Source organism: Meles meles, chromosome 9 (assembly GCF_922984935.1).
Source record: "Meles meles chromosome 9, mMelMel3.1 paternal haplotype, whole genome shotgun sequence".
NCBI classification, from domain to species: Eukaryota; Metazoa; Chordata; class Mammalia; order Carnivora; family Mustelidae; genus Meles; species Meles meles.
In genome coordinates, this window is record NC_060074.1 from 62369088 (window position 1) to 62388368 (window position 19281).

Consider the following 19281-nt stretch of genomic DNA (forward strand, 5'->3'; position numbering starts at 1 on the left):
AAAAACTGATGATGAGTGGAATAAGTTCTTAACATGGAGTAGCCTAGACTATTCCTTCAGCTCCACTAGCATAGTGACTGGACTAATCTTCTCTGAGAATATATCGTCTTGCAGCTGTTTTTTCCTATTTGCCTATAGACTTAAGCTAAATGATGGTTCTATCTGTTGCTTCATGTAGGCAATCTGTCTGGTTAAATATACCACTAATTCTAAGTGTTGCTGAAGCTTGGAGTCAAATGGTGTTTTAGCAAATGAATTAGCTGATTTTGCAAGCATGGAAGTAGGGTTAGGAAAAATTTTTTTTGACAGGGAATGCTTTTGCATGAAATTTTTATCATCCTAGGATAATCTTTATTGTCTCATTACTTCAAAAGTATGGTTAGTTAATTTCCAAGTTGAATCAACCAAAAACAGAAGGCTCAAGGGCCCATTGGTTTATTCAAGGGATCATTTGACAATTTTTTCTGCAATTCTACTTCTCTGTTAGGCACTGTGCTGAATAATGGATATATGATGCAGAAAATGCAAATGTGATCCTTGTTCTCATGGAGCTTACAATTGTCTGAAAGACATAAAATATACAAGAATACACATAAAATACAAATAAAGATAATTTAACATATAGTGTGATTATTTTATTCCATTGTGTAGATCCCTTCTTACTTCCTGTGGTGAAACCTCCAAATATAACCAACTAAAATATTCAGGTTCTGAACATACCTCTGTCCACCACCCTCTGAGATAAAAACCTCATCTCTAAAAAACAGAGCCTACTGGCCATGTACATTCAAATGCCCTTCACTGGTCTTCAGAATGTAACCATATTTTACCCTGTATACTTGATCTTATTGTTTCAAGAGGAAGAAGCAGCATCCCAATTCCTCTTTAAGGATTGCTCTTTATTATAAATTCCAACTTTTCAAGATCTCCTGGTGGACATGGGCTCCATCTTTTGGCTTGACTTATAACAAGTAACAAGTTCAATATCTACCATGGTTAAAAAAAAAAAAAAAAGTTTTTGTTGGAGACCTTACTGTCTCAAGCCACTATTTTGTCATGTTATTTTCATTCCTTGATGCTCTTAAAAAACAAAAGGAGATGGGTATTTGCCCAATTCACTTCCCTATCATTCACTTGCATCTTAATTCTCTCTGACCTGATGTCCACCCATATCATTTGATTGCTACTCCTAAAGGTTACCAATAGCCTCCTGTCAGCTGAAGTGGACATCTATATCTTGTACTATGCTGGTGGCTACTCCTTCTTCTCCTGGCATCATTGCCTTGACTTTGGGACTGACTGCCTTTTCACTCTACTCTCAGTCCATGTGCTTTAGTGGGTGGGGGGCTGACCATATCCTTAGCATCAAGGGTAGGCATATAACATAAACCCGAGCAAGTCAGCATAGGCCATGATGTTAGGGTTTGGGATCATAATGGGTCCTCACTGGAGATAATCAGAACTAATACTGGAAGTAAGGTTGGAGGTAATATAAAAGAGAAAGCTCATTGTCTTTTTATGGACTTGGACTTGAATAGATGGATAAAGGCTGGTTGTGCCACTGTCATCTCATCACAATGAGGGGAGAACCTTTCAGAAACTGGTGACAAAACAGGAATCAAAGCCAAGAAGTGAAAAAAAAGAAACTATGTCTGATTTCATTGACTAAACTCTTAAATGCAACCAAATCTACTAACAGGAATATTCATGAACTTTAAAGTTATGAGAGATAATAGATTTTCTTTTTTAAGCAGTTAGGGTTCTATGGTTGCTGTCTTTATAACAAAAAGGGCAATAATTTAATCATAAAAAATCAATGGCTAGTGTATGACAGAACTAATCATTTCCTTTTTCAAATATGCACTATTCCCCTATCTTTACCAATTTTTTTCTGATCCTTTTTTTAATCCCCTCTAGATCCTCTTTATGAGAGCATCAAACTGTAGAATTTCATGGCTAGAATGGATAAGGGGTATAGAAACTAATGTGCTTTGAGATCCTTGGAGATGGCACATTTTATGTGCATAAATGCCTGCTGAAAGTACGGACACACTTTTTGGAATTATATTTGGAATACCACATTAAGGATTAAAATGCTGTAAAAGAGATGTTAGATGAAGAGAAAACAATTGTAAATGTGGACTGCATGCTATCATTTCCATTCTGAATGTAAAGAATGGAATACTAATGAGGCACAGAATGAAGGTTTTCACAGTAATAATGCCCCCAATTGTAGTTTGAAAAAAAGAAAGAACTGTCATTGCATTTTGATACTAGCACACTTTCTAGAAAGCAATTAAATTGCCTTGCCACCTCAGTTTTTAAGAAAGCAAAAGGTTAGAAAATACAATAAAAATGAACATTATTTCCAAAGAGAACTGAAAGTCATTGGACTATAAGATATTTGAAATCATATCAAAAAGCAGAATTTATAGCCTTATGAGTTATAGAAAAGGAAATTGAATTGTGCTTTATTTTTAAAACACAACTACTAAAAAGATGTTTCCATAGTAACAAGGTCAACACCAGTAGCCATTACAGACCTTCCTCTTTTCTGATAACGGGTTTAAAGATCTTTTCCAAATACCATTTAAAAAGCCCTATGAAAAAGTACAGCTTTTCTGATCATTCTTCTGAACCAAAAATGAGGAAAAACACACATGGAGTATTGAATTTCTCATGTTTTATGGATTATAAGCATTCATGGCTGTCATATTTCAGAAAGAAGCCTGCCTGACTAGCTATTATGCCAACCCTTAAACATGGGATTTGATTAGCTTGATTGTAAATCTGGACAAACAGAAGTTGTTTGCAGTAGTATTCAAACAGAAATAAAAGGCAGCACACATTAAACACACACACACACACACACACACACACACACACACCCCTTTAACATCTAAATATTGAAAGAGTTAAGTAAATAATCCCTGTTATTAGAAAAATTTCAAAGGCTCAGATGAAGTCTGATATCACCGCTCAAGGAAGGTTAGAAGATACAGACCAAATTTTGTTTACAACAGAAATAAATAGCTCTTTGGCCATAAAATCAATTCATTTAGTACCACCAGGAAGTAGCCTCTCCTTCCTTTTTCCTTTGTATCAAGATACACTAGCCTAATCGACAGTCATTTGTGCTGCTTTATCTTCCCCACTAAACGGTGAGCCCTGGAGAGCAGAGATATTTTCTCTTTGTATTCACAATAGTATCTCAAGCACATGTTGTATAAAAACAGTAAGTGGAGAATGAATCCTGAAAAATAATGGCACAACAGTGCCTAAAATAACACAAAATCTATGGTCTATTTTTAAAAATGATATGTCAGTTCAAATGTGTACTCATGATTTTAATCTCTTGAAACCAAGAGGTTCTAGATGCGTGCTCACAAACTCACAGCTGCTCAATAATGAATTGGTTCCTAGACCAAGTCCCTCAGAATCTCTGCAGGTGGGCCCTCGTATCAGTATTGTTTAAAGCGTAATTTTAATGTGACGTTAGAGTTGAAAAATCATTGTTTTAAACTGTCCCCTTGGGGCTCAGTTAATGATTAATTTATTTATCTCCAACTTTTATCTACTTGGGTTTTTTCCTCAATATTGCCTCACAGTACTATATTTGCCAAATCTATAAGACCTTTTATTGTAACCTAGTAATTTATTACTCTAGAATCACTTTTCATAATAAAAGTTTCAATTAAAAAAGTTCAAAATAGAAGCATTAGGAGCAGGAGCAGTTTGTCTGGATCAGGAAGAGCTTCCGGGAGGAAAAAAAAAAAAAAGGATCTGGGTGTTTTGAAAGATGAATCTGTTTTGTTTCAGATAGATAAAAGTGTAAAAGGCATTCCAGGCCCAGGAAAGATAAGCATAAAACCCCAAAAGCTTATGTTAAATTCTACTGACATTTATTTAGTATCTCCTGTAATGGTACTGTATTCATCTCAGATTTTCAGAAGCTGAAATTATGCAACAAAAAGCCAATAAGCATATTGAACAGAATAGAATACAATAATTGTTGGTTAATGTTTTTAATTGTGTAAAACAGAACTTTCATCAGCCGTAGAGGGGCCAAATGAAAAATGCCTATCTACGTAGATGTAATTATCTTCTCTCATTTCATCAAATACTAAAGATAAATGGTGCTTCTGGTACCATAATTACTTTATACTTCAGCATTTACCATATGTCATATAAATATCTATGTGAAGGCTATAAATTAAAAACTAACCAATATAGCAACAAAACTTACATATATGGACCCAGTGAGACTACCCTTGCCATTACAATTCCAAGAATCAGCGTTGTTAAAACTGTAGAAAGAAAAGAGATCTGCAAAAGAAAATGTAAAGGTATTAACAGTTTGCAAGAGAGATTATTGTATTGAAAATATTAGATGTTTCTCTTTTTACTTGAGTAAACATATACACAGCTTTTGTTTAGACAATACTGCAGCAGTTTTTTCTTATAGACCGTTGTTGATAATCTCAGGCATGTAACTTTTTATTGGAAATAGTATTATTTTTTTCCCCAAATAGGGAGGCAAGTATCATATATGATTAATCTTGCAACAAGGCATTAAATGTTTTTAGTGGCCTACTGAATAGAACACAAAACTGGTGGTTTTAGTTCATAAAATTCAAATGAAAGTTGTTTCTTTCTTCCTCGGTCCTATTTTGGTGTCAACTTGTGCTTTTTTCCTGTCTATACTTGCTTCTTCTGCTTTTGTCCTTACCTTACCCTCCCCCTATCAAGACACACACCCTCCCCCAACACACACCCACTCACACACACTTTTGGGGTGCCTCTCTTTTTTCTTTTCTGTTCTCTAGTTCTTTTAGTCTAGTTTTTCTATTTGATTTTGCCCTTTGGTCTGTGTTTCTAAAGTCTTTGCTTTTTTCTTTCTATTCTGTCACTATTTCAACTGGTTAAATATAAACTGGTCTGTGTGTATATGTGTTCTGTGCACTCGTTATTATATCTGTGTTTCTGCCCTTAATTTTTTTAATAGATGAGCACATTTTTGACTTTTTTCTCTAATAAAAACATAATGTAAATTTGCTTTTATTTCATTTGGTTATCATTAACCTTGTTTCCTGGGTTGTTGGTTTTTAACTAGAAAGAATGTTCTATAATGAGTCCTCTGATCTACTGAGGAAGGGATTTTAAGTAACATTCCCAAGGTCACACAGAATGTGGCAGAAGAATTCAGATGCAAGCACCCTGACTCCAGATCAGGGCTCCTAGCTGCTCTGGGTTTGCTCACTGGGAGATTTACTTCAATATTCCAAGATGACACTTTTAAGGGATACTTAGGGAAAGATGTTCAGGTATTAGTAATATGATAGAATATTAGCTTTCTTTTCATGAACGTCTGGCCTTCTGCTCTCAGAAGATAACATTTATGCCTACAACATGGGAAATGGAAAATTGTTGAGCATTTCAGATAATTCACAAAAAAGCTGCTTTTGATGAACTCTTGTTTATTTCTGGAAGTCTGTTCGGGAACAAAGGTAGAGTGGTCAGAATACTTTGGAGTATCTTCTCACGCTCAGCTTTACCTGGAAGGATCATGGGTAACAGGATCAATAACAAGATCCTTAAGGAAGGATCCGTAACTGTGGATACACATGAAACATCACAGTGAAAAGTAAAATTCACTTAACTTTTCAAATTAGAACATAAAAATATATAAAGAGCCCTTTAAAAAAACTTCTCATCAGGATGCTTGGCATAATGTAGATATAAAGCCAATAATATTCTACATAAAATACAAACATTCCTTTAGAGTAAGGAAATAAAAATATGGATAGATAAAAGCTAATGATGCCTTATAGTAGTTAAAGAATGATTTTGTTGGTTTCATTAGAAATGCATCATCATTTTTCTTTAGCAATAAGATTCGTATACACTGACCAAATTCTCATGAATTGATCAATGACACCTTGATATTTAAAATACACTATAGTTTACAAAGAAAATTTTGAGCCAGTGAAGTGATTCATCCTTACTTCTTATACTTAGTCTAACTTTAAATTGTTTAAACCACTATCTATAAAAAATGATAGAACATTTTTTTTCAGTAAATTAGACTTGGTGTAAGTATAGTTCTTTTAATTTTCTAAATTGGAAGTATGGTGTCTGACATCAGAGTATCTACCTTAGAAAGAAAGGTAAGAAAGAAACAAAGATAAATACTATAATTAAGAACTTGGCCACATAGACAGTAGTTTGACAAAATCAGTGCAGGCAACAAAGTGCATTTCTGAGACTTTTTAAGATGTAAGTTACCTTTCCAAGCTTCGCTATATCTCGATACAAGGACAAAGGCAGAGCAAAGGCAGCTGTGGAAAGCACGATAATGAAGTGGCGACCAATAAGCAAGTTTTCAGGGTCAACTAAAACACAATAAATATTATAAAGACTTTATGGGTATGAGTTAACACACCAGCCATACAAGGAAACAGCCAAATATTTAAGGGCAAAAAGGACTTAAATAACTTTAAATGTTATCTAAATGACAAAGATTTTGAGTAAATAAATCCCACAAAACCATGTAAAAATTGAAATAACTCACAAAAATGTAAATACAATATAACTTCAGGGTGAACCCATAGTTCAAATAATCTTATAATATTTTTCATTCAAATTATTTTAAGAGCCTCCTAATCAGTCTTCCTGCTTCTACCCTTCTGTTGTCCCCTTAGAATATACTTTTAACCAAGAAGGTACAGAGATCTAAAAACACGATGTTTCCCTTTGTCTAAAGCCCTCTAATGGCAAATTCCTTTTCTAGGAAGTAAGCTACATGAGAAGAGGGCATGTTCTGAGGCTCTTTTTTTTTTTTTTTTTTAATTTAAATTCTGTATCCTAGAGAGATAGAAACAGTAGAGCTTGAAACTTTAAGACTTAGATAAAAATATTCTATTTCTATACTTTTATTGAGAAAGAAGTGGTTTCTCTGAAGAAAAACAGACAGAAGCAAAATAGGGAAGCCATTGGGAAGCTCTGCTGAAACCAGTATACACTGCAGAGTCTTGGCTATCACGATGAGTACATAATTGTGTATGTGTTAGGGAGACGGTTTGTATGTGCACATGCACCTATCATAAAATACAAGCAAAAGTTGTAAAGATAAAATAAGACATACTTCCAAGGATTTATATATTTTTAAGGCTGTGCTAATCACAGTGTTAAATATATATAGCTATATAGCTATTCCAAGGAAGATACCAGTGCTTACATTTTTTAGCTCCTACTGAATTCCTTCAAAGAAGGAATATTATTATGTTTTGGAAATGTCCCCAGTGGTACCAAGTCTTTGTTCATTTATTTCTGCAAAGTCTAAAGTCTACAGAATAAGCAAGTGAATGTTGTAAAAAAAAAAAAAAAAAAAAAAAAAAAAGAGGGGCGCCAGGGTGGCTCAGTGTGTTAAAGCCTCTGCCTTCAGCTCAGGTCATGACCCCAGGGTCCTGGGATTGAGCCCCCTGTTGGCCTCTCTCTCTGCCTGCCTCTGCCTACTTGTGTCTCTGTCTGTCAAATAAATAAATAAATAAATAAATCTTAAAAAAAAAAAAAAAGATAAAAAAGAAAGAAACATTACTGGAAAAAGTAAGTGAGACTAATTTTCTTATATGGTTAATAACCTCATTTACAGGGACGTTTCCAGATACAATTTCAAAGCGGTGTAAATGTGACATGCTTATTTATATACTGTAATAAAATAATCATGAATATTTGCTTAACTCAGATATAACTAAACAATCATCATAAAGTTGTGAATCAAAACACCAAAACAGGAAGTTTAAGTTCCAGAAACCTTGAACTCAACTATTTACATATTTCTGGTGAGCATAATTTGAATTAAATTACTTGTCTATTTGTTTCTGTTTACCCTTTCAAATCATTTGCTTTACCAATATATTTGGTAGAAAATATAGATTTCCTTCACTAAGAAAATTCTAAGTCCTAGAAAAACACTGAAATAGAATGCTATGAATAGCAGAGAGGAGCCTAGTAACAAAGGATTTCTATTACCATAAGACATTTTTAAATAAGGATCTAATGGTGAGATCTATTATTTATCCCGATCTTCTAACAAAAAATACACCTTAATAAGCATTTTAAATGAAGATAAAGTGATAAGATTTTTCTAAATTAATATATGCTCCTTTGAAAGACCAAAACGACAAAAGAAACAAAAATCTCATGAATCCTGCAATTAAAAGAAAATCACAGTTTACGTGTGAATATATTTTTTCTTGTTTTTTCCTTAGTTGTTTATGAAAATAGAAAATTTACATAATTAGGTCAAATTTTATATATGACAGTATATTCTTTGCATTTTTCCTTAGCATTATATCCACTCTCATGATCTCAGTTTATGAAAGCATGATTTGTAGTTGGTGGCTAGAATGGAAGATGCTGCTAAGAGCTAACAGCATTGGGAGAGCCTACTACATGCCAAGCACTGTGTGTATTACCTCTGTTGTTTCACACAATTAATTCTATGAAGCAGGTGATACTCCATTATTCAGAGATGAAGAAACTAAAACTCAGAGAGGGCGTTAACCTTCTTAAGGTTACACAGAGAGCAAGCAGTGGCTCTGTGACTTGATGCTCAAGTCTCCCTGATTTCCGTTTCCACTAAACTCTATGAAAGGAATAAATGCAGTTTCTAGTTTTAGGTTTTGTTTTATTTTGGCTTGTTTGTCTCTAGAAGGAGTGATTCGGCACTAAGAGGAATGGCGTTTTTACATCATTTTCAACTATGATAACAGCTATAGAGTAGGTCATTATGAAATGAGGATTGTGTAGTGTGGTGAGAAGCTCTTCAAAACAAAAAGACTCATGATCTCGGAATTATTCAAATTGCCATGATATGGTGAAAGGCTGAAGAGGGAATGGGGTTGTGCCACATGTTGAAAGGTCTGCTTGAAATGTTCAAAATCGTTTTTCAGAATCGTACCAAACGAAACAACCCAAATGTCCCTCCACGGGGGGACATATAAACTGTTGTACATTCATACGATGGACTACTCCTCAGTCATTTAAAAAAAAAAAAGAGCAAACTTCTGATACAATGCAGAACTTGGATTAATCTCAAATGCAATGTACTAAGTGAAGGACGCCAGACATGAAAGGTTACATGCTATATGATGCCATTTATTTGTCATTCTGGGAAAAGCAAAACTAGGGAGGAGAATCAGATCAGTGGTTGCCAGGAGCTGTAGATGAGGGAGGATGTGACTACACAGGGAAATAAGGAAAATTTTGGAGGGTGGGTAATGGAATTGTTCTGTATTTTGATTGTAGTTGTGGATATGTGACTATAAGCATTTGTTAAACTATATGTTACAGAACTAAACATTAAAATGGGCTAATTTTACTATATTAAATTATAACTTAATACAAATAATGGAGAAAAAAGTCAGCTTGCGTATTTTAGAAGTGGCATAGTAAAAACAGTACATGAAAAATGTGGTACTACATAGAGTTGGTGATATGTAGCGTAAGATACTTAAAATACTTTTATTTTATATATTTTGTATATGAATTGTAATGATATCCTTTAAACAGCTAAATAAGAACTAAACTACCTATAAAAATAGATTAATGCTTTAGGTTTAGGATCAGAATGGATCATGGATATTGCCAGATACTTGAAGTCATCCAACTCTTCTATCTGCAAGTATTTTGGTTATGAATTATTATGAACCACATTAACTATGAATAATACATAAAATAAATACATGGACTCACCTCCTGGAATTCTTTGGAAGACTTTGCTCAAGGTATCTCCAGTTATTATGTTGTAACTTATCATAGCTAAAAACATAATTAAAACAATACAGTCACCAAGAAGCCAGCACATATTTCATCATGAATATTTTGATTTTTTTTCTTGCATTTAACACTTTTTTTTTCCCCAAGTTTTTATTTAAGTTCCAGTTAGTTAGCATACAGTGTAATATTAATTTCAGGTGTAGAATTTAGTGACTCATCACTTACATACAACACCTGGTGCCCATCACAAGTGCCCTCCTTAATATCCTTAAGCTATTTTGAAAGTAATCAGTTATTCCCAAGTATTGGCATAATCCTACCATATTGGCATATTGACTAAAAATATGTATAATTTCAAAAATAACGAGTCAACAAATATACAGGAGAATATAAATTTATGTTACAAAAACATCTTCACTTCACAAATTGATTCTTTTCAGAACAACTTTAAGCAACAGTGAGTTTCCGTAGTAATTTAAAATGTGATTTTTGTTATTAAAGTTCAGTTTCCACATATGTTTTCAGGAATACACGCATTGCTCTAAGTGAGAAACAATAATAGAAAATTGCGAAGGCTCCCAAATATTCACTCATTTGAAAAAGTCAGATTTTTGGGGAAATACATTCTTAGCCTTCATGGAGACATAAGGAGCTAATGGTTTGACCAATAGCTTCCGTATTACTGATTTTAAAAAATGATGTCGATTTGGTCGTTGGTGAATGTTAACAATATATGTAAGAAGTGCTAAGAGACATGTTCACCATTACAGTACAGATTTAAATTACAAGTTGGCCTTGTACATGGCTTCCACAAATCCTTAGGTTTTCAAAAAAACATATTTCAGCTTCGGAAGAAATCAATAATTTTACCCATTCACTTCTTCTTTTTTTTTTTTTAACCCATTCACTTTTAATCTCCTATTAAAACTACCTTCTTCAGAAATAGTTATATGTTCATGAAAGAGTTACACTTTCCATTTTCACATTCAACTTACCAATAAAAGGATAAAAAAACTGAAGAACAGAGAGGAGGAGATATCCTGGAAAGCCGAAGGTTTTATTGACCAAAGACTGGTAAGTGTCTGTTCCAGAGAGGGCCCCTCCTTTTATCAGTAAAACAAGGGAAAAGTCTATGGCAAAAACAGCCATTAAACAAATGTCAGACTACATTTAATACAAAAGTTTTTTTGTGTTTTGACTAAAGAAAGAAACTTTCAAGAGTTCAGTTTAATGCTACAGTCAGTTGGCTTGGCCAGGCTTACTTTCCTTTCGTAAAACATTACCTTTCATGAAACAGTACTGTTTCCAGTTATATATTTTTCAGTTGAGATGCAAATACACTTAACATATCTGTGCAATGACCTGGACAGAAGAGGGTACGCAGACTACAGTCAAAGCATCAGGTTTTACTTTCCCAACCCAACTAGTGTAACGACCACTAACAGGCTGTGGCTCAACTGTCCAAGCAGCAGAATGTAGATAATCAAATATATCATAAACATTCAATGTGTGAAAACCGAGAATGAAAAATGATGTAATAAGCATTCAGGTAAAAAATAGATTGAGGAGAATCAGATCGTTTGTTTTATAATGAAGTACTACTAGTAGCTCCCTTTTATAGCTATGGTTAAGAGAACGACACTTAAGTTGTACTGGGTACACAGCTATGCACAGGGTGTGATTCTTTTTTTTTTTTTTTCTCTTGCTCATGCTTCCATCACAGTTGATTTTTTTAATCCTTTAAATAATTTGGAAATCCATTAAAATACAAAGATTAAAATAGAAATCATTGCAATGTGTTTTCCACCGTGATTCCCTCCCAAATCATCAAATTGTCTTTTAACAAATTCACCAATGAGCTCCAAGTTGATAAATCCAATCAACACCTCCTAAATCTTAATCTAATTTGCTATCTCAGTAGCAGCTGGGTTTTTTTTTTTTTTTTTCCTGTTTACTATTCTCTTCCTCGATCATCTTCCCTTGGCCTTTGTGACATCACTTTCTTTTGGATTTCCTCCTACATTTTCTAATAATCATATAGTTTTTTTATCAGTTTCTTTTACTCTGTTTAAAACCTGGATTCTTGGACTTTTTTCTCACTCTTCAAAATGTCCTACTATGATCTTATTCATGCCTGCAGCTTTAATTTTCACACAGACATTATTAATTCCTAAAACTTCATCTTCAACCCAGACTCCTCCAAAACTCCAAATTTCTATACCTAGCTATCTAACAAACATTTATCTTGGAGATCTCATAGACATCTCAAATTCAAATGTCCGAATTCTAAGTTATGTATTTATTCTGGAACCTGCTTCTCCATCTTATTTCTCCAAACTGTGAACAGTACCAACAGAAATTTGAGTATCACCCTAGACTTCTCATTACCCATCACCTGCTACCTTCTTTTGGTCACCAAATCCATTAACAATTGCATCATAGATTATTCAGTGATAGCCCCTCATTTCTAATCTCTACTCTATTTTAGGGTTTTTATCATTTCTCACCTAGATTACTGTGAAAACGCCTGTTCTCTCATCTACCAATGTGGCCTCCCTTCAAAACACTTCTAACATTCCCACCCTACCAAGATTTTCTTGCCATCCCTCTTCTACCAGATACATCTGACCACAGCACAGATCTGATCTGATCTTCTGCTTAAAATCCTCCAGGGGAATCCTCTAATACTTTTGGATAAAATAATCCTTTTCATGGGGCAGAGAAAATTATTTATTAGTTATGTGATCTTGGGTGAAAACTTGACTTTCTTGAGTCTCTTCTGTAAAGTAAAACCATACACCGAACCTTGAACAGTCTGTGAAGATTATGATGTATCTGTCTACCACAATGCCTGAGAACTGGTGTTACTTTTGGCTCTTTTCTTTAGGCTGCATCTGCTGGTGGAGAAGGCACTGTATCTGGAGTCTGATAATAACGATGAGAAGAACCACAAAAATAGTAGCAAATACTTTTACAACACTTTTTGTGTGCCAAGCTTTTTTCTAAATGCTTTATACATATTAACTTGTTTAAGCTTCACAACAACTCTAATAGGTGCAATCATTACCTCGCACTCCCCCCTTTAATAGATGGGAAAAGTGAGGCACAGGAGGCTAAGCAAATTGCGGAACTTCACAGGGCTAGAAAGGAAGAGTTGGGACTCAGATCCTGGTAGTCTGGCTCCAAAATCCATGCACTTAATCAAAGTTTCAACTCTGTTGCTAGTAACTGGTAAACCTGGGCAAGTCATTTTAACTTGCTAAAGTCTCAGTTTCCTTCTCTAATAAAGTAGAACATGAACACCTAGTTCATGAAGTCAGAAGGATTAAATACAGTGGCTGTATTGTGCTCAACATCAAGCTAGTCCTCAGGAAGTGGTAATGATTATCATTACATGGGAGCCTTCATAAATGCCTCTGCAAACCTCTAACTTCCTCCCTCTCCACTCACAAACATCAACCCTATGCTTAAGCAGATGGAATCACTCACATAGTTCTCTTACGCATCTCCACATTTCCATCTCCTCAGAGTGCCCTTCCGTTTTCTTTGCTCAGTAATAAAACAGTCAGTGGAGGCGCCTCCTTGTCCCCAAAACATACTTGCTTCTTTGAGACTGGGTTAAATGCCACTAGCTCTATCATTTTGCACATATCAGTATGTATGTTTGGCCAATAAAAATTATTACACTCTAACCAACAGATACGAAAATCTTAAAACAAATTAAAAGAAACATTTGTTGTAAATAATTTGTTCTTATTCCACAACATTTCACAAACATGAAAATAGGACTTAGAAAAATTAACTGCTGAGCTGGACATATCTCATTAGAGACTTAAAAAGACAAAAGAATAATTATAGAGAAAAACCATGGTGTAATTAAAGTGTCAATTTAAAGAAAGATTCTGTATTATACCTTACTTATAGATTTTCCTCTTAAAAGCCTAATTAAGAAATAAAATGAATCATAGTCTATACATTTTATTGCTTCTGTGTGGTCATCCTTTATTCATCAAAATTATTTAAAGATTTTGATCATGTAACTGAACTAACAAGAGTAACTAACTTCTACTGATTAATAAATTTACAATATATAACTTTTCAAAGGGCTGCTCACAGTCATTGCGGCGAGTATATGCATAGCATTAGTTGAGAAAGTTATTCACATTATGATTTATTTGTGTATAATGTGACTTAATTTACCTCAAGTATTTAATTCTTAGGTGATATATATTCTTAAATTTTTTTCTATCTACAGTTTACAGTGTGCACAAATGTTTACTATGTACTTAAGCCATGGTTATTATGCCTGGGTGGAAATTAATTATTTGTCAGTGCTGACTGACTGGGAAACAGGAAATTAAAAATGACAAGGGTAATCTTTGAGTGGGATTTTTTAGTGTGGTGAATGCTCTCATGAATGGAGTGCAGTTTTTAAACACCAACAACCCTGAATAAGCAGTGTTAGGGTCCCACGTTACCATGTTATGGGTGTTAAGCGACAAAGTAAGAGGTGTAGAAGCTCAAAGCAGTTTAGGTTTGGGGAGACCAGGCAGCGGGAAGAAAGGAGGGAGGAAGGCTGTCCCGTGCTTCTGTAACTCAGACTTTGGTATCTATAGCATGCTTTATTCTCTCTTCCTCAGTCTGAGGGGGAAAAAATGGCAGAGTTACAGGCTGGTCTTCAAAACCTGAGATTTTATGAGGACATGGCATCTCGGTCAGGGTCTCCGGAAGCAGAGCTGAGTTAGAGATTCTTGGGACACGGGACTTTGAGGAGAGCTCTTCAAGAGAATGGGAGTGACAGGTTAGGGCCAGAGAAACAGTTTGGCATGGAGGTTGTCTGTGGAGGCTAGCTGCACCTGCAACTCTGGTCTCTCGGGGCGTAGGTGTGCATGTGTGCGCACGCGCGCACGCTTTTGTTCCTAACAGTCAGTCATTGGCTGAAGGCTGTGGGGAAATGGTGGCTGGGGGTCGTAATCTTACAGGAAGATGGTGCCATCGAGAGTCAGGTCAACACTGAAAAAACAAGGCTGGGGTGTTTTGCATTCCCTGGTAAAAGGGCATCTAAGTGACCACACATAGTGGCCACTGTAAAAAGAACCACTGCAGGTGGTATCTGTTTGTGATCACTGCCTTTTCTACAGTGATTCTAAGGTAGAGGAAGGACCCTGTGGTTGTCATGAGGTGCGCTGGTGGCATGACAGGGCAGGGATGAGAAGAACTGCAGAAAGAGGAGGTGACTACAAGTTGTAAAGCCTGCACTCACATGGAGGAATGGCAAAACGTGAGTATGAACGAACAGGTTACATGGAAAGAGGGAAGCAGAAGTGATACAGAAGCACCTTATTGCTTAAAGATAGCGGCAGGCAGGGAGCCTGGGCAGGCACAGGAGAGGTGAGGAGTGGATGGTGAACCCTGCTGGCTGAGCACCAGGACTTTCAGTTGTACCTGAACCAAAATGGCTAGAAAATGTTGCTCATTCGTGTACACTTGCTTAAGGTTTTTGTGAGAAAGGAAGACCTGGTGTCTACAATTTCAAAGTAGTCTCTTTCAGCATTAATCAGCCTTTAAAATGGCTCCCCCGTCTACCACTCTATGCATAAAGTGAAAAAGGCACATGAAAAGGATTTAGGCTTGGTAATATATAATGCTTTCCTAATCTGTTCAGAGAATTAGCAGGGAAAGTAAATCTTCTCAGACATAAATGTCTGAATGCTTTAGAGTTATTTGATGCACTTCTTAATTAGGAAATTCAATTATTGTGTGTGTGTGTGTGTGTGTGTGTGTGTGTGTGTGTGTAATCATCATTGCATAATTTAAGTTGTAGGAAAAAGCAATTATGTAGTATTTTACCTGTAACATATGAAACCCCGAATAAAAGTAGTATTCCCAGAGGAAAGCCAGCTTGCTTCATTGAATAAGGCAATCCTGGAAAAATATAAAACGCCCACCCATCACATTAATAAAACATATAGAAATAGAGAAGCTTCCCCCCAATTCCTGTATATAACAAGCTAAGTAAATTGACATTTTATAGGACATGGTTGTTGGGACGCCTGGGTGGCTCAGTGGGTTGAGGCCTCTGCTTTCGGCTCAGGTTATGGTCCCAGGGTCCTGGGATAGAGTCCCGCATTGGGCTCTCTGCTCAGCGGGAGGCCTGCTTCTCTTCCGTTCTCTCTCTGCCTGCCTCTCTGCCTACTTGTGGTCTCTGTCAAATAAATAAATAAAATCTTAAAAAAAAAACAAACTTTATAGGACATGGTTGTAAACAGTGCATATAGCTGTTCAAATTAAATGTTAGCATATTAATGTTATTTCAGAATAAAATGCAAGCTAAGGACAGGTCAAGAGAGCAAGTTTTTAAGGTGATGGAATAAGAGTAAGAAAGGAGCAAATGAAAAACAGATGCCAGTTCACACAAATAATGTTCACTTCAGGGTCAGGAGGGAATATGACCTTGAATATACAGAAAGTAATGAACTAAAGCTTTCTTTACACACTAGCTGGGAAAGCAGAGACAGTAATAAGAGCACGAAAGGATTCTGGGATGTAAGGAAAGACTGACTCCAGAATCAAAACTGGTAACCAGGAGAGAAAAACAAGAAGGCAAAAGTATTTTTTATTATTTAATAATTTTTAATCTTTTTTTTTTACTATTTATGTCTTTTTAAAAAAAGATTTATTTATTCATTTGAGAGAGAGAGAGAGAGAGAGAGAGCAAGAACAGGAGCAGGGGTAAGATCAGAGGGAAAGGGAGAAGCAGACTCCCCGCTGAGCAGGATGCCATACCCTGGGTTCCGTCCCAGGACCCTGGGACCAGGACCTGAGCCAAAGGCAGATGTTTAATGGACTGAGCCACCTGGGCACAGCAAAAGTGTTTTTTATAAATCTGAAGGGGTATATGAAAGTATTTCTTATGAATTTCTTTTGGAAATGGTCAATTTTAGATTATGGGCAATAAAATATTTAACATAAAACATATTTAAAATATATCCACCCAGAACTTTTATTCTCTGGAAAATTTCCCCTTAAAAATCTGCTGAACATAATTAAGAGATACTTTTTAATGCTGCTGACATGAATCAGCTTAAACTTCAGGAATTAACTCAGGAATTCTGCCAGGCAGAGCTGTCTACAATTCCCTAGTCCATAGGGGTAGAATTTCAAACACATCTTTGTCCCTACTTGATTACTTTGCCTCACGTACCTCTATTTTATGTGCCATTAAAAAGAATGTCTGTATATGGAAGCAGGTAACATCAAGAAACACATCAGCTTGCAAAAGGTGAAAAAAGTAACTCAATTCAGGTAAATGTTCAGTGATGACTAATTAGAATGTTAAAACTTTACAGGAAAAAGTAGTGTTCTCAATGCATATTGCAGGATTTTGTTTTGTCCTTGCTTTTTCTTAAATTGGATGTTTTCAAATAAAAGAAAGAATAATTAGGGGTACCTGGGTGGCTCAGTTGGTTAAGTGTCCGCCTTCAGCTCAAGTCATGATCCAGGGGTCCTGGGATGGAGCCCTGCATCAGGCTCCCTGCTCAGAGTGGAGCCCGCTTCTCCCATTCCCGCTGCTCCCCCCACCCCGACTTGCGCACACTCTCTCTCTCAAATAAATAAATAAAATCTTAAAAAAAAAAAGAAAAATCAGCACTGAAAAAATAATTGCCTTAATTACTATAATGCAACACACTTTATTTTGTTAGAATTTTCCTCTTTGTTCAAACTAGGAAAATATGAGCTGCTCATTTCTTTCATGCTCGTTGTCTACCATGAATAATCTACTGATTATTTGGCTCCTTTGTTAAAAAAATAATCTACGCATTTTCATTTAACCAATATCTACTTACTGATTAAATGATACTTAAAATTAATATATCATTATAAGTTTGTACTTCTAAAATTAAAACTGTATAGATAGCTAAGGAAATACTGTTATGTATTTAATTGTTCACAAGATTGTTTTCACATTAAACTTATGTACCTTCAATACTTCCAAATATCTGGAGATTTACACTCTAGAAGGTCACAGAAAGGTGGTTTAAGTAATGGTAGATATTCCAGAAAAAGGGAAAAAGTATATTAGGTAGTATTATCAATTGACCATATAGCCCACAAAAGTAAATTTGGCATATCCCATATGCAGTTCCACTTTACTCTACCACATATGAAGGATGCTCTCAAATGAGGAAAAAGTCTAAATCACAGTCCCATCTTCAGCATAAAAGACGTTGGTATGATGCACATAGTTACATTGGAAAAAAGGGAAGGTTTTTATGGGAAAAATTACCAATTTTATTACTTAAGATTTTTTTCCTTAAAAATAATCAATGCTAGTAACATGGTAAGCGTTTTAAATTTTGTCTTTTCACTTAAAATTCAAAACAAAACAAAACAACACTTACCTATTATACCAGATCCTATAATCGAGTTGACAACATTAAAAACAGCTGTGAACTGATGATAAATTTTCCCTTTGTGCTTCTGTTCAGAAACGAGGGTTTCTCTGTCATCTAAATTGCTCTATTTTAAATATATAAGACGGCAATTAAATATTCACTAGGTCAAAAAATTAGAAAAGTGTCAGACAAATATGCAATACAGGACACCCACACAACATTAGCAGTAATAATTAGTAATGTCAGTAACTCTAAGAAAATAATGATTAAGAGTAACAGGTAATTCAACAGAGCATTGTAGACAAACTCCATTCTAAAATGTCCCAATTACAGCTGCGCCAAGTTCAAGGACTGCCGCAGCACGGAATCCCAGAATACAGGATCTGTTAGGGAGTCAATGATGTGATTTTGTGAGATTAAAGGGGTTATACTGAAAAGTGCCTGTCAAGAAAAAAAAGTCAGATGGAGGCAAAACTTTTTCTCCTGGAGAACTTTCCGCGGTGCTAAACCAAGACCCCGGTGAAGTCAGCGGCTCTCTATTGCAGGCTGAATGAAATTGGAAAGGGCCTGGCTTCAGAAGCTGCCCCACGTCCCGGCTTTACCTGCGGCGGGATGACGGGCCCCTGTGCCTGGTAGCCCATGGCCGCTACAGAGTCCTCAGCACGTGGAAGGCTTGAGGGCCTCGGTAGCTTAGCCAAGCCGGCCCAGGCTCCTCGGCGACCTCCCCCAGCAGGAGTTCGCGCGCACGCGCGCACGCGACGGGAGAGGGGAGCGAGAGGTCCCGCCGTCGCCCCTGGCCCCACCTCCTCGGCTCCCCCGGCGCGCGGGCTGCAGCCCTGAGCTCACTCCGCTGCAGCAGCTGGGGGCGCTTTCTTCCGGGAACTTGCCCAGCCAATGCTCCTTCCTTCTACGAGGGGATGCTACAGGACGTTTCTGATGTGGGCAACCCTCTTTCCCTGCACCCTCCTTTTTCACCCCACCTCCAGTTGGAAAGTACAGTGTGTTCCGCCCCACGCTGCCTTGCCCAGTTTGTAAAAAGAGTTACGGTGCCTTCATTTGAGTCCCTTCCACAGTTAGCAGCTTTTTGGCTGGAGACTGATGTCCA

At 36.2% G+C, this 19281-nt stretch overlaps 1 protein-coding gene across 2 annotated transcripts in view; it reads right to left on the bottom strand.

Annotated features, from left to right (window-relative positions):
* The window catches only part of SLC38A11 (solute carrier family 38 member 11), a 50058-nt gene extending 31167 nt beyond the window's left edge, over nt 1–18891 (bottom strand). For both annotated transcript variants that reach the window (XM_046019361.1, XM_046019360.1), the window contains exons 1-7: nt 18779–18891; nt 18183–18300; nt 15631–15705; nt 10776–10910; nt 9757–9822; nt 6286–6392; nt 4247–4326 (exon numbers count right to left, since the gene is read on the bottom strand). In XM_046019361.1, the coding sequence (XP_045875317.1) occupies nt 4247–4326; nt 6286–6392; nt 9757–9822; nt 10776–10910; nt 15631–15705; nt 18183–18300; nt 18779–18817 (620 nt within the window). In that variant the 5' untranslated portion in view covers nt 18818–18891. The remainder of the gene's footprint in view (nt 1–4246; nt 4327–6285; nt 6393–9756; nt 9823–10775; nt 10911–15630; nt 15706–18182; nt 18301–18778) is intronic.
* Nucleotides 18892–19281: the final 390 nt, after the last annotated feature.